Consider the following 14,587-nt stretch of genomic DNA (forward strand, 5'->3'; position numbering starts at 1 on the left):
ATCTGTTTTGTCCTAATTTTTTTATAAGCACACTTTCACTTAGGTTTGCAAATGAAGTTTTAGGTCTGCTTTAACATTTGAATGCATTCTTCCTTGCTGTGCCTTCTTCTGTGATAAAGGCCTGTTTACAGGAGGATGTTGACCAGTCGTTTGGACTGTCCTGCTGAAATCACCGTACTTACTCATTTTTTCTCCTCTTTCTTTAGCTGGTTTTCTAAAAGTTGAATTCTGTTACATTATTATACATACTGCTGCTTGTCTGGTAATATGTTTGTATGTTTGTGGAGAACAGGTGAGTCATGACTGCAAAGTCTTTCAATTATTCATAATCTTATTATCTGTTTAATATTATTATATCTTTATTTTTATAGAAGAAGCTAATTATATTTAGCTAATCAAATGTTTTTTAATAATTATTAATATTTTTTCTTTACAAAAATTCTTAGAGCAAATACAGATATTCCCTAAGGATGACGTGTGTTTCTACCATTAATTTTTCAGTTACTTTGAATTCAAATAATTTTTTTATTTTCAGCATGTTTCTTAAGTGTGCTACATTTCAAAGATATTCACTTATTCACATCGATTAGTTTCAGAACATGGTTTTTGAGTTAAGTGTTCTTCTGTAACCGCCTGGGAAGTGCCTCAGCTTGGGATCTCTTCATAGATGCTAAATCTAATGAAATAGCATGCCATTTGAAATAGTGTCTTGCAAGTCACAGTGTATTTCTTTAGTTTCTGTATTAAAATGTTGCAGTTCTGATAATGTGTGGGTATGTGCTCTGAAAGGGGTTGCATTTTGGGGTTGCTAGAGATGGTAGACAGGAGATGCAGCAAGAGCCATTGCCTCAAAGTTATCTGTAAAGAAAAATTTCAGTAGACATTCTCTATTTATTAAATTGATCTTTGCCTGTTCTTGATGATTACAAATAATGTAATTGTCCTTGAAAAAGGCATTTACAAATCAGCTCTATATGTTAATGTATCAAAACCTGATATGAAAGCTTTTCAATCACTGCACTTAAAAAAACTTCTGAACAATGATTAGTTTTCCATGTTTTAACTAAGAAGATAAAAAATCAGTAATTAGTTTAACTGAACTTCAAAATAAAAGTCTTTGATGTGTTTCTCAATGTTTGCAGTGTATTTGTAGTGTCCATTTGTTTTCTTTCTTCCTTTTTCATGTACTCTGCTATTCTATGGAAAATAACTTTGAGTAATGGTAGCTTCAGGGTACTGGTATTGATTAACAACAATGATAATAACAGCTTGCAGGTGACTTCGGTGGAGTCCAAAACTTGTGGGGTTTTGAGGTTTCTGTGCTCAGTAAAAAATACAAGAATTAGATTTGAAATTTATGAAATATGTTTTGGGCATTCAGGACTGCTGGGTGGTAACAGACTCTAAACTGAAATAATTGTGCATGTTCTTAGCTCTTATCTTTTTGAGGGTTTGCTGCTGATGTTGCAGTAATAATGATAGATGGAAAATTACCGTAATTCTTTGACTTTGCTGCTTGTACATTGAAAAAGCAATCAGCTTCCCCAGTGTTTTAGGAAAGGATGATTTACTCTGTCCATTTGTAGTTTAAAAATTATATCCAAATGATGTATCTAACCTTAAGGGAAATTATTTTGTCAGGTTTTTTTTTTCCAGTCTCTCTTAATAAATGTCTGCTTTTCTTCTTTGCCAGTGTTTAGAATCATATATTATACCAGATTTTAGGCAGAAACACATACAGTATTTGTCTAGATTAAAGTGTCCTACAGTTTAATTCTGCTGAGTTTATTTTATTATTGAATATCCAGCAAATGTAATTTTTTTTCAGCATTCTATGTGGCTGTTATTAGGAAAAGTAATAAGCAATTTGCATAACTCATGTCCAGAACTGGATTTGGGGAAGTAGTGCTATTTTAAAATGGCACATTAAGCAGTACCTGCTTTTTGAAACTGTTAACATTCTTACTCAGTATTTCTCAGTAATAATAAGGTTCATATACACTAGTATATTTTACTGCTTATCCTGTTTTCTCAACAGTGCGTGCTGTACTTATGGGTCCTGAAAATTCTTTACCCAAGCACATTGTTTCTTTTGAGAGGCAACCATGAATGCAGACACCTAACAGAGTATTTTACCTTTAAGCAAGAATGTAAGTACTGTCTAAGAATGTAAAATTAGCTACTTCCAACCTGCTGATCTATAGTTTGTGGTAGTGCTTTAGAGATGTTTGTCTCTTAGTTTAATTAAGGCTTTGCAAACATCTGGAGGCCCCATTGACTTCTGCAGAATTGCTTGCCTTGGAGTGGCCTTGGAGTGAAAGAAGAGAGCTGGCTTTTAGTATAAATGATGATGTAAATTTTGATATAACAGTCTTGATTTTAAAGTCCTGGAGGGGTAGATAATTTTGCTGTAGTCAGGAGTGCAGAGTAACTTGCTGAGCAGTCTTATGAAGCTAGCAAAAAGTCCCTACAGTGGGATAATTTTTTCATTTCGAGGATTGATTTCAGCTGTACTAGTAGGATAATTCTTTAGTGATACCTCTCCATTTGAAGGCTTGTATAAGTATTGATCCTGTGATAAATGGATCATCTGGTCTGGTGAAACCCTCTTTGATGTAGGTAAAAATTATATAATCTATAATCAGTTCTTAGCTTTTCACTGTAAATGAGAATTCACACAAATTTCTTAGTAGCATTTTATACTGAAGGATGCTGTATAACTGTATAAAAATATTAAATAATTCAGTGATTTTTTTTTTAAAAGTAGCTTCTTCACACTTGAGATAACAGAAGAAGTGAAAACAGTTTATAGTTCTGGAAGAAAATAGGTCTTAGAAATATGCTTGCTGTAAAGGTGTTTGGAAATGCTCATTTAAACCCTCATTTAAAATACTCTTTGTTTTGGGTTTTTTTAAGCATTCATTTTGATAGATATTCTTATAACTATGATCCACCAGAATGCTTCATCCATATATTATGGATTTTTTAATGATTTCTTTTTTTTTTCCTGCAGGTAAAATAAAGTATTCTGAAAGAGTCTATGATGCTTGTATGGAAGCTTTTGATTGTCTCCCTCTTGCTGCTCTCTTGAATCAACAGTTTCTTTGTGTTCATGGTGGACTTTCACCAGAAATTAATACACTAGATGACATTAGGAGAGTGAGTATTTTGTGTATTTGAAAATAAGTGGAAATAGAGATATTTGTATGATGCCATACAAAGTCATCTTTATGAAGTTGGCAGTATATTTTCTGTTCTTGTCTCTTGTTGAAGTGTAAATCAGGAGCTGAAATGTAGGCTAAGCAGTATCATAATTAAAATCTCATGGATTATCTAGTGCATTTTCCATTAGTAGACTTCATTTGGACAGCTGGGGCTGTTACAAAACACACACATAGAAGAAACCTCAAAATCCCCACATAGTTTTTTGAGACAGGTAGTACATGTGAAGAGTTTCATATCTAATCAAAATAATACGTTGTATTTCTTTTTAGATAAGAGCTAATGATCTCATGGCTTCCAGGAGAAAGCCTGTTGAAATTAATTGTAGTCTTAAAATTGTTTGCTGTATCTAATGTCATGTTTCAGATATTCTGAAATTTCTGTGAATTTTTTTTACTGTCTTAAATATGTGGATTTTAGCTTTGACAAAGTGAGATATTGCAGTATTTAATAGAAATTCAGATTGCTATCTAAAATGACAAATTTGGTAGGCATTTGAGTAACAGTTGAGGATTGCATCTCACTGTGGTGAATGTGCGGAGTATATTAATGAGAAGAATTTAAAAGATTTTTTAAAATTACACAATAGAAACACTAAATCATGGTGTGCAATTTAAAGGGCAGAAGATTGTGATGACATGAGGTATCTGTTTCTAATAACATGGTTTCTACTTTCATGGATAGCTTGTCAGGTGGAGATTATATGAGATGGGAATTTTCAATCAAAATGGAATTTTCCATTGCCTTCATTTTTGCATACTGCTTTTAGACTTCTTTAGGTTAACTTAGCTGACATCTTGACTGCTGCACTTGGAAATCAAAACCATTCCTATTATGATTAGGAACAGCTAAAATATAGATGGTTTCAGCTTAAAATACATGTAGCTGGTTTTAAGAAAGCTTTGGGATTATAGGTAAGGATGGAAGAAAAAACGTGATTTATCCACATATGGAAGGATGTATACAGGGGCCTGTTTGTAAAAAGATCTAAATGTCAGAGAGAAAGTAAAAGTATGCACCTAAATTGCTTTTGTAGTATGTAAAAATATATATTGCAGCCTATTTTGTCTTTTTATCTTCATTAATTACATTTCTCATTTTCTTAGCATTTTCTCCTTTATTTGTGCTTTTTCTTTTTTACCTCTCCCTTTCCTCAAATTTATAGGCTGTCCAGTTGAATCTCATTTTTTAATTTACTGTATTTATTCGTTAGGGATTTTTTGTAATGGTTGGACCATTTCACCTCAAATGTCAGTTTATTTCACTTACAGATATTACACTGCCAGGCAGAGTGATGTGAGAGGAGAAGAAAATGGTAGAAGCAGAGAGGAAGTGTATTTACAAGATCAGTGGTGAAAGTGGGAAAATGTACTGGGGCACATTGCATTGTCAAAGCAAATACTAACATGTACAGAAATCCAAATGCATTCTGCAGAGGACAGGAAGTAAGAAAGCAAAGAGACTAAAAAGTACCATCCTCACAAAACCTTAACACTTCTTACTATATAAATGAAAAGAAGCACGGTCAAGGCTTTTTGGAAAGTAATGTAAAGAAAACATATTCTGGAAAAACACTTTGGAAATCCACTGTCATAACAGGATTGTGATTAATTTTTCTGTTAGTCTCAGTCTTGCAGCTGATCAGGTTTCAAAGTGTCAAGTAAATTTAACTAAAAGGTAGCTCTTTTGTCTTGGCCTGTACTTTCAGATGTGCTTCTGTAATGTTCTAGGCTACATTAGGCTGAAATGTTTATATGCATATATGAAAATCTGCATTGTATTTTGTTTTGATGAAAAACACATTTATAAATGTAAGGCAGTATTAATAGAACTGTTCCTTGGGCCTTCATTGTTTTTAAATAATGATCTGGTAACCTGAAAAAGGCACTAGTCATGGATTGGCAGTGGCTTCAATAGCTGCATTAGAGCTTGGCATGCACTGATATTTTAAATGTATTTAAATTGTATGGGTGATGTGAAATGCTCATTTTATATCTAGGAAAAAATCATATACTTGGGGTACAAGTCTGATGTGTGAAGTTACTTCTGTAAGCAATCAAGACAACTGTGTAATATTGCAGACTTTCTGGTTTATTAGCAGCAGTTCTTACTAAGGAGAGGTCTTAGCTGCAAGGGCATAATTATCTGGCATAAAAGGGAAATCACAGCTCTATAAATAGTGCAGGAATCACCTAAGAAAGAAAGAAAAATTTTATGCAGGGTGCAGTTTCTTCTGGAGGAAGTCTTTCATCAATATTGATATGAAGGAAGGCGATTCAACTACACAATTTAAATTACTATTTCTGCCATCATAAATTTACTTCCAGAAGAGGACTGGTATCATACTAGGCATGACAATGAATCCTACCTGGAAATGTTGTTCTAGGTACTTCATATTTCTGCCAAAATGGAACTTTGCCAAACTTGCAGTAATCTGATTTTTATTTTCTGGATATCAATTCCATGAATACTTTGATTGTCTTGGTAAAGAGTGTCTCTTTCAGACACATCCATCAGCTTAGAGATGATGTTTAGTTGATTTCATTTACCCTGCCAATACTTCTACTGGAACAAAATGCCAGGAATTGTCATTTTTAAACCTAGCATTTTAGAAAGAAGGAAGTATCGAGGTAAGATTATGGGGACTTTAAAAAAGAGAGACAAAAATTTTTTTTTTCCTCATTTACAGCAGATGCTCAGTCTTTTGTTTAGCTTTTGGTGATACCAAGACTTGGTCAAATTGCCTTGAAATATATGGCAGCACAAGTGGGAAATCTATCTTTGTAATACCTTGCTTCCCTTCTGTGGCCTGCTGGAATTTTCTTTTGTTCAGTAATATGTAAGATGACTGCCACTTTTCACTGGTCTTCACATTGTTCTTTAGGCTTTATTAGGTGATAGTTCTCAAGAAAATTAGGACAGATTAATTAAACTAGTGTCTGGGTGTGAAACTTCTGTGAAGGTCCTTTGCCTCAAAAGTAGAATTGTTTTAATTTGCTGTACCTTAATCTGCCTCTCAGGTTTTGGTGCTTCTGAATTAGAACATCCATGTGGAGGTATAATGCATGTCACTTTAGTTGTCCTGACTGCATAGTACCTAGAAAATAATTTAGATTTAAATGTCTTACAGTATATTAAAAAACATACTGCCTAGTTCTGTTTCAACACCAGGTGTATTGATTCTTATTCTTGAAAATTGTCTTTCTTGGTTACTTTAGTCGTATTTAGAAAAATGTTAAGCCAGTTTATATTGAGTTTCTGTTTTGCTACAGTCAAAGCACATTCAGAAATAGTTAAATCAGTAACAGGTGTTTTGAATTTACTCATGTCCTTTAACTTACTTGCTGTGCCAATAGTAGAGAAGCCCTTAAATTGACTACTGTGATTTGATATATGTAGTCTGGGTTGAGTAGCTTGAAGTGACATTTCCTTAAAATTTGAGATATCCTGGGAACTTTGCTAGTTAGTAGACTGTCTAGTGAAGAAGTAACTGATTTGGTGTGTATGTAAGTATATATAGTATATGTTTAAGTGTATGTAAGTGTATTTATTTTTTACAAACTGACCTTATTTCAGGAAATTGCTGCATTATTGTTTCAATGCTATAAGAAATTAGTTTGGGAGAGAGATGTGTTAATTGCAGGCAGCTAAAACTTTTATTTATAATGCCTCTATCGATTTGGCCAAAGTCATAAGGAAAATCCTTGAAGACTAAAGAAAAAGTCTTAGAAATGTTTTCTAGACTTTCAGCCTTCTGTATTGCAGGAAACATCAATCAGCAAACAGTTGAAACTTCCTTGTGTGAATGCCTCTGTTAGCTTCTGGACCCATATTTATTGCTGGAGGTTTAGAAACTTGATGGTTTAATCTACAGAAATTCAGGTACTTGCAGAAGTTGATGGACTGACTTCTTCAATCTGGAAGAAATACTCCATACCAGGTTTATCATCCAGTGTGGGAAATGTTAAACCACAGGATTTTAATATTGAATAAATTCCAACAACAACTTCAGTTAATACCTGCCTTACCATTATCTGGCAGGAATTTGTAAAGATCTGGACCTCTCCACTTATGTTACAGGTGGCAGCCTCGGGAGCTCTGATTTTCCAGGGCATGAGAGAGCTTGGCACTACTGCTGGTTCCATATTTGAATGGATTCCTATGGACCGTTAGACTCAAATTCACCAGGTGCTCACCAAACCTCCCTTCGAGCCTGTCATGAAGAGTTAAGTGTTCTCTAGTACCATCAAAGTCATCTTCTTTGGTATGGGAAGTGAAGTGAGATAAATGCACTGTCCATCAAAGAACTGTTCCTACATTTCTTGGATAAAATCATCTTGTGAACAAACTCCAGCTACATAAAGACCAAATAAACTTTACATTGAACCTGGGATATCTACTTTCATTTCTGGGACATCAGAGATTGATTGCCTGTAACTTAATAAAGCAGGGCTTTTTCCTTTTATGTTAACAAATGCACTTTGCTTCTTAACTTCTGCCCTTTTTGACTGTGGTTACTAGGAAAGTTGCAGGCTGGTAAAATAGGTGTTTCAAGTGAAGATCAGTAAAGAAGCAGCAAGAGAGAAACTGAGAGAAAATCTGCCAAAATTCTTATGGCCCATTACATCAGGGATAGAGCTGAAAAATAAAGCTTGTGTGAAAAACCTTAGCTGGGCCAGTCACATCTTCATTACATTATTAAATGATCCATTGTGGAGACGGGTGTTTCAGGGTGTTTTTTTTTTCTTTTATTGGTTTGGATTTTTAGGGTTGTTTCATAATATATATTTAGTCTCTTCTAGTTGGTGCTAATTTTTCATGCTTTTCTTTTATAATTCCTGCTTTCTGTACTGTTTCTCTTTTCTAATTCCTGGTAGTATCTCCAGATTGGTAGATGTGGCATGTGCATGAAAAAGGACCATTTTGTACCTTGTCTGTATCTTGACCTTGTAGTACACATATCCATCAGTCTGGAAGTTATCTCCCTTCTTTTTACAACTAATAAATCTTATTGCTCTTAACAGGTTTGGTTCTTTTGGCATGCCTGTGCCTTATTTCATGAGGAGGAGAGGAAAAACTATACAGAAACTACTTCTCTTTGATATGGTTGGGATTTATTCTAAAAATGCTTTGTATTGATGGATATGTAGGTTAACAAATGTGTAAAATGTAATAATTTAATATTTAAAGAGTATTTGTGCTGTTGTTTTTTTTTTTTTTTTCAAAACAGTTAGATAGATTCAAAGAGCCTCCAGCATTTGGACCAATGTGTGACTTATTGTGGTCAGATCCTTCAGAAGATTTTGGAAATGAAAATTCACCAGAGCATTTCAGTCATAACACAGTCAGAGGATGCTCCTACTTTTATAGGTGAGAATATGCTGTGATCTAGTTGGGTGTTTTAGTACTGACTCTTCCTGAATATTTTAAGAGGATACCTTTTACTCATAATTGTTTTCATTTCACAGCTATCCAGCAGTTTGTGAATTTTTGCAAAATAATAATTTGTTGTCAATCATTAGAGCACATGAAGCACAAGATGCAGGGTGAGTACTTTGTATCTTTCAAGGAAATAGTCACAATGTAAAATAAAAATTAATTGCTTATTTGCTGTAAGATGTAATATAATTTGTTTGGTTTTACAGTTATAGAATGTACAGGAAAAGTCAAACTACAGGGTTCCCATCTTTAATAACAATTTTTTCAGCACCTAATTACCTGGATGTCTACAATAATAAAGGTAAGAACTTATTATTAGCAATTATATGTTATAATAAAATGAAATGGTCTAACTAGATAATCTAATACCAACTGCTTTTTGCCAATTAAGAAACTAAAGGACAAAGAAAATCTGTTAATCAAGACGAGCCATAAATGACAACATCCTGTAAGAAGAGTACCTTGAAGCCTAAGTGTGGTCAAAGGTTTCCTTTGTGAAAGTTGTTGCTATTTAGTACTTATAATTAAATCTACTGGTGTTATCCAGTCAGGCAAGGTTTCCCTGTGCTATGAGTTTTCACTCCTCTGATTGTCGTTAGTGGGCAAGGAAGGTGGTTTGCATTGTGGATTGTGGCATCTGAGCATCTTAATTGTGATTATAATTCCCATAATGGCCACATATGGGAAATCAAGGAAGAGCAAGTAGCGATCAGAATACTGATCACCATTGGAAATATTAAGATGGAAGTATAGAACAAGGAATCCATTTTTGTTCATCCTTTGCTAAAATAGAGTTGAACAGGAGAAGCATGTTTAATAGTGTGGAGAAAGATTTACGAGTCAGAATAGCAGAGAAGAGCTTAGCTGTGAATTAGTATTACTCATTGATGAGAATAAAGTTCAACAACAGAATTTAAAAATAAAGCCTGCTGAAATCCAAGTATGATATTAAACTAAGGCATTTCAAGTATGTGATGAATGAATGATCTCCAAATGTTCAATCATGTTCCTTTGAAACCAACACCTTTTTTCTATTAAATACATTGCATTTTCTTCCACCCACCTATAGAGAACCACCCCCAGCCCTTACCACTTCTGTAGGGTGCATAACTGTACACAGGAAAAGATGAACTGTTGTTACTTTCACTGATTGCAGAGTAAAGGGGAAGTAAAAATATCTTCAACTGGCTTTTTAAGTTTTTTCGCTATCTCTATGGATACTGTGTTCATAGAACCCTTTTTCACATGAGCTATTTCCAGTCTGATGAAAGTGTAAGTATAGAAAAATGTGGTCAACTGCTTGTTTAGCTTTAGAATGTTTCTGGTTTTTTGTCTTTTTTCTTCATGCTTCCTCTTTTCCCTCATTTTCAAGATGTCTATGGTTTTACTCCAGGCTTACAGCATGAGAAGACACATAGGAAGAATAAAATCTGAATTTGCATATACTGAATATACTGCTGTTCTGAGTTTGCTTTGTTTAAGTTACAGAGATGATACCTTTTCAGGACTTTTAAAAATCTTTGTTGACTGTAGACCTAAAATAGGATAGTACAGACCTGTATTGACATTTAACAGTACCTTAAAATGAAACATGCACAGTAAAAATCCAAAGAGCTCCATTAGTTACCTGTCTGTAAATACTGTGAAAGAAAGAGAATGGAATACCTTTGGGATTATTTAGTCTAAAGTATAAATAGACCTTAGCCAAGCCTGTGACTTTACATTTGTAGTACTCAAAAGTTTTAAACATTCTTTTCAAAATGTCTGAATTTCATTTTAGCTGCTGTATTAAAATATGAAAACAATGTGATGAATATTCGTCAGTTCAATTGTTCTCCTCATCCTTACTGGCTACCAAATTTTATGGATGTTTTTACATGGTCTTTGCCTTTTGTTGGAGAAAAAGGTTAGTAGATGTTATGCATCAACTAATATCTATTTCTCCCAGATTAATGTTGGGAGGATTTTTGCTTTTTGAAATATATTTGCTAATGACAGATGAATTGCATTTTTTTTGTGTTGTTTTCTTAAGTTTAAGTCAAGGTAGTTAGAACTGCATCTAATATAGCTAAGATGTTAACAGAAATTATAATTTCCATTATGGGTGTACATCTCCATTGTTAAGTAGTATCTTTGAACTGCATTTGAAGTTAATATTTACATTGTTCTTACTCTACAGAATGCTAAGTTATATGCATTATTAAATCCTGTGTAATTGTAGGCATAAATTTATATTGAGATGTTAATGTAAAATTTCGTTAACTTTCCTATATGGATATAACAGATTGACCTTCACTAAAGATAAGTTTTTCAGTTATACTTCTTCTTGTAAAAAAGATAATTTAGCACAGATCCTCCTTTTTTTTTTTTTTCCTTTTCTCTCTAGAGATGATAACTCTGAATCTAGGACACTGGGGCCCCAAGTAGTCCTCAGTTGACAAGCAACGAGGTTAGAGGCTATTTGGGTCTGTTTGAAATCCTTCTATGACAGAAACTGCTCTTTTCATAAAAAGAGATCTGGAGAGCTCTTTAGGTTTCTTTGAAATTTTCTTTTTAATTTAGTTTAAATTTAATTCAAATAAAATAAATTTAAATAAATGCTAGGTTTCTGCAGTTATGTATTTAAGGACATAAAAACCTAGAAGTCTAGATTTGCCAATGTTGTTTTCAGTGAGCAGTTAAATGCAAATAGTTTGGACACTTCTTACTGTGATTAGCTCACTCAATAATTTATTTTATGTTTAAATGAAGGGACCTGACATTTGAAAGAAAATTTGGTTTATATCTCTTTTGCCTGATTGTGCAGTAGACAATGTTTTCAACAGCAAAGGGTTGATACTGTGTATTTTGCTTTTTTTGTGTTGCTGGTAATGACATTATTTAACAGTGTTTGAGTGTTTCATTGTCCTGCTCAGTGCTTCAGACTGCTGGAGTCATGGCCCTTGTAGGTAGCCTTGCCTTTTGACAAATGCATGTTTCCACTTTTGATGAAGGATTTAATGTCAGTATTGTCTGGTCTGTGTTGATCAGATCAAAATCATAATAATTTGGGGCTTTTTTACAGTAGAGAGTAACTCTTTCCCAAGAATGAAGAATACAACCATAGAAGATAACACTGGGGTTGTATGAATTAATAATTAATAAATGCAGGCAGCAATGTACAGGGTTTTTAACCAACTGCCTTTTGGATAGGTTTTCTGAATACTCCATGTAGAGGAAGGTTTGAATATTTTAAGAAGGAGTCTGATATACATCAGAAAGATTGAGTGGCAGAATAAGAATATGCCTGGAGAAGAAAAATACACAAACTCATCTCAAAAAGCCTATATCCACTGTGTTGATATATTCAAGGGGAGTTTGAAAAGACAAACAGATATTTATATAAATATGTTATATATATTTATATATAACATTTTTCTGTTCTAGTATCTTTCTGCTTGAGTACTTCTGCTACATGCCTGCAGTTGTCAGGAATAGAATAATTTTTTCAATTCAAGCCTGAATTTGAGCAATCAAAATCTTTCATATTTAGGTGAAGTTTGCATAAAAACTTGTTCAAATACTTGACTTTTAATGTAAAACTACTAATTTACAGGAAAAGTCTTCTTATATAAAAGAACTCCTTGTAAGAGGAATGTTCATGTTGTTTGATTGTTTAGTGTTTAGTATAATTTATAGCTGCTTATTTTTCTGAGCTTTTTAAATTCTGTTATAGCTCACATCAAGAATTATTTTGAAATGAGGTTACTGAGTGATGGCTGTGGTGTGAGAAGTTCATTCACTAGAGTTGCTGGTGACTAGCTGTATCTTGTGTACATGGAAATATTTTAAATTCTACACAGAAAGAATTAAGATTTATTTTTTCCTATACAGTAACAGAAATGTTGGTGAATGTTTTGAGCATTTGCTCTGATGATGAGCTGATGACAGAGGGAGAAGATCAATTTGACGGTAGGGTTTACTTTAAGATTCGTAAATCTTCCTAATGGTAATAACTTGTACACAATATTTAACTTAGACTGGTGTAATATTGCCTGGCATTTGAACAAAATTGCCTTAAAATTTTTCTGTAGAAAACAATGCTTTTGGTGGGGCAGAGAAGGGAATTGCATTTGTACCTGTGAGCAAGAAGCAGTAATAGTAACCTGTGCAAATCCTTATATGTGATTTTTATTTAAAACAAACTTTTGGTGGTAAATTCTCCAAATGCCTGGGCACTTATAATTTAAAAAATACTAACTTACTTTACTACTATTTAGAATAAATGTATTATAATACACTGAGTTTCTTAATTATTGCCCTTCAATAACAGTTGATGTAGGAGAACATGTAATGAATTACCACATCTTTTTGTCTCTTAAACTGTGATACAGTAGATTGTTAGAGAGGTTTGTAGCATGATGATTAGGAAGCAACATTAACATGAAGACCTAGCATATCACACTTAGTTTTGTTGGGCTTTTTACAGAAGTGCTTAATGTCACATCTAAACATTTTTCAGACTTGCTTAATTTCATCCAATAACAGAACTGATATAGTGATTTGTTGTTGATGGGGGAGGAGGAAGAAAACATTCAGCAGCCTTTGAGGAACATGAAAATATAATTTATAAAGACATTAGAGACACAACCCCTTTCTTAGCATTACTGTGTTCAAATTTGCTAGAAGAATAGTGTTGTGCTAAGCAGCTCTGTGTTTTCTATTGGAGTGCATTGGTTCTGAGCCACTTCAACTTTGCTGCTATTTAGATGATTGCCAAAAATGTGAAAATGTGGAAGAAGTTTCAAAAGTGATCCTGCCAACAGTCAATTCCTGTTTTTTATGCAAGTAAATCTACTGAATTTAGCATAAAGCAGTTTGCACCAAGCAGGGTGTAGTGGTATTCTGAGGCATTAGGATTTATGTTTGCCAGAGTAGTTGCAGTTGTCAGTTGATTGTATATGCCCTGTCTGTAGTTTCTTAATTTTAGTTCTTTTATTATTCTGTCTCCTTTAACTATTTCTTTGCTTGATGCATCTCTTATGCCACCTAGGTACTGTCTATGCTTTATCTTCCTATGTGGTCGGATTTTTTTTTTTAACTGTTGACTTTCAAGCATTCACTTGTTATTCGTCAAATTTTAAATATTCTCAACAATTCCACTTCTTGTTTGATTTTCAATTGTTGCAATTTTCTGTTTTATTTTTTTCATATTTCTTCTCCATTCCTTCTTTATTATCACTACCAAGTTATATATCTTTTTTTTTGTTGTCTCACTCACCTTTTTCTCCATCGTTCACTTCCTTTTTTTCTGGACTCTCCATCTGAAGAGCGACTCATATATGGCAATAAAAAAGGTACAGACCAGACAGAGTAGGAATGTTTTGAAATACGACTTCACAAAACCTGACAGTATAAAGTATTAATGAGAAAATACCTTTCTATTGAGAGTTATTATGTAGTATTTTATGATTATTAACCATTTTAATGGGAATTTTATAAAGACTTGTGTATTTTGTTATGAGAAGTCATACTTCAAGACATCTGTCTTTCTGTGCATGAATTTTTTCCTCCTTTTTTCATTCCTTTTTTTTTTTTTTTTTAGAATTTCATTCTTTTATCTACTTCTAAAATTTCATCTTTGGTCCTGCATGTGTAGGGAGCTTTCATTTGTTTGTCTTGCTCTTTAGTACTTTCCTCATGAGCCATTTTTTTAAGGTTGTGCATGGAATGTGTTTATAAAATGTTCCAAAATATGGTTTGTGTAGTATATTTCATCTTCTTAACTGAGATGTCAAAAAATGTACTTTTTGATTCTCTGTGAATTTTGAAGATGGCTGGATGCAAAATGTCAAAAGAAGCCTAGTTACTAACTTAAATTCATGGTCTGTCGCTTGTTTTTCAGAAATCACAGGATAGATAGTTTTGTACAGAGATATTCTTCTGG

General features: G+C 33.4%; 1 protein-coding gene across 7 annotated transcripts in view; it reads left to right on the top strand.

Annotated features, from left to right (window-relative positions):
- The window catches only part of PPP3CB (protein phosphatase 3 catalytic subunit beta), a 47,174-nt gene that overhangs the window by 13,384 nt on the left and 19,203 nt on the right, over positions 1 to 14,587 (top strand). For all 7 annotated transcript variants that reach the window (XR_003961203.4, XM_072931558.1, XM_030276877.4 and 4 more), the window contains exons 4-10: positions 2,039 to 2,150; positions 3,014 to 3,159; positions 8,453 to 8,592; positions 8,691 to 8,768; positions 8,868 to 8,962; positions 10,442 to 10,567; positions 12,535 to 12,612. Coding sequence is in view for 6 of the 7 variants with exons in the window: in XM_072931558.1 (XP_072787659.1) it covers positions 2,039 to 2,150; positions 3,014 to 3,159; positions 8,453 to 8,592; positions 8,691 to 8,768; positions 8,868 to 8,962; positions 10,442 to 10,567; positions 12,535 to 12,612 (775 nt within the window). In the remaining variant the exon portion in view is untranslated. The remainder of the gene's footprint in view (positions 1 to 2,038; positions 2,151 to 3,013; positions 3,160 to 8,452; positions 8,593 to 8,690; positions 8,769 to 8,867; positions 8,963 to 10,441; positions 10,568 to 12,534; positions 12,613 to 14,587) is intronic.

This window comes from Taeniopygia guttata, chromosome 6 (genome assembly GCF_048771995.1).
Source record: "Taeniopygia guttata chromosome 6, bTaeGut7.mat, whole genome shotgun sequence".
Taxonomy (NCBI): Eukaryota; Metazoa; Chordata; class Aves; order Passeriformes; family Estrildidae; genus Taeniopygia; species Taeniopygia guttata.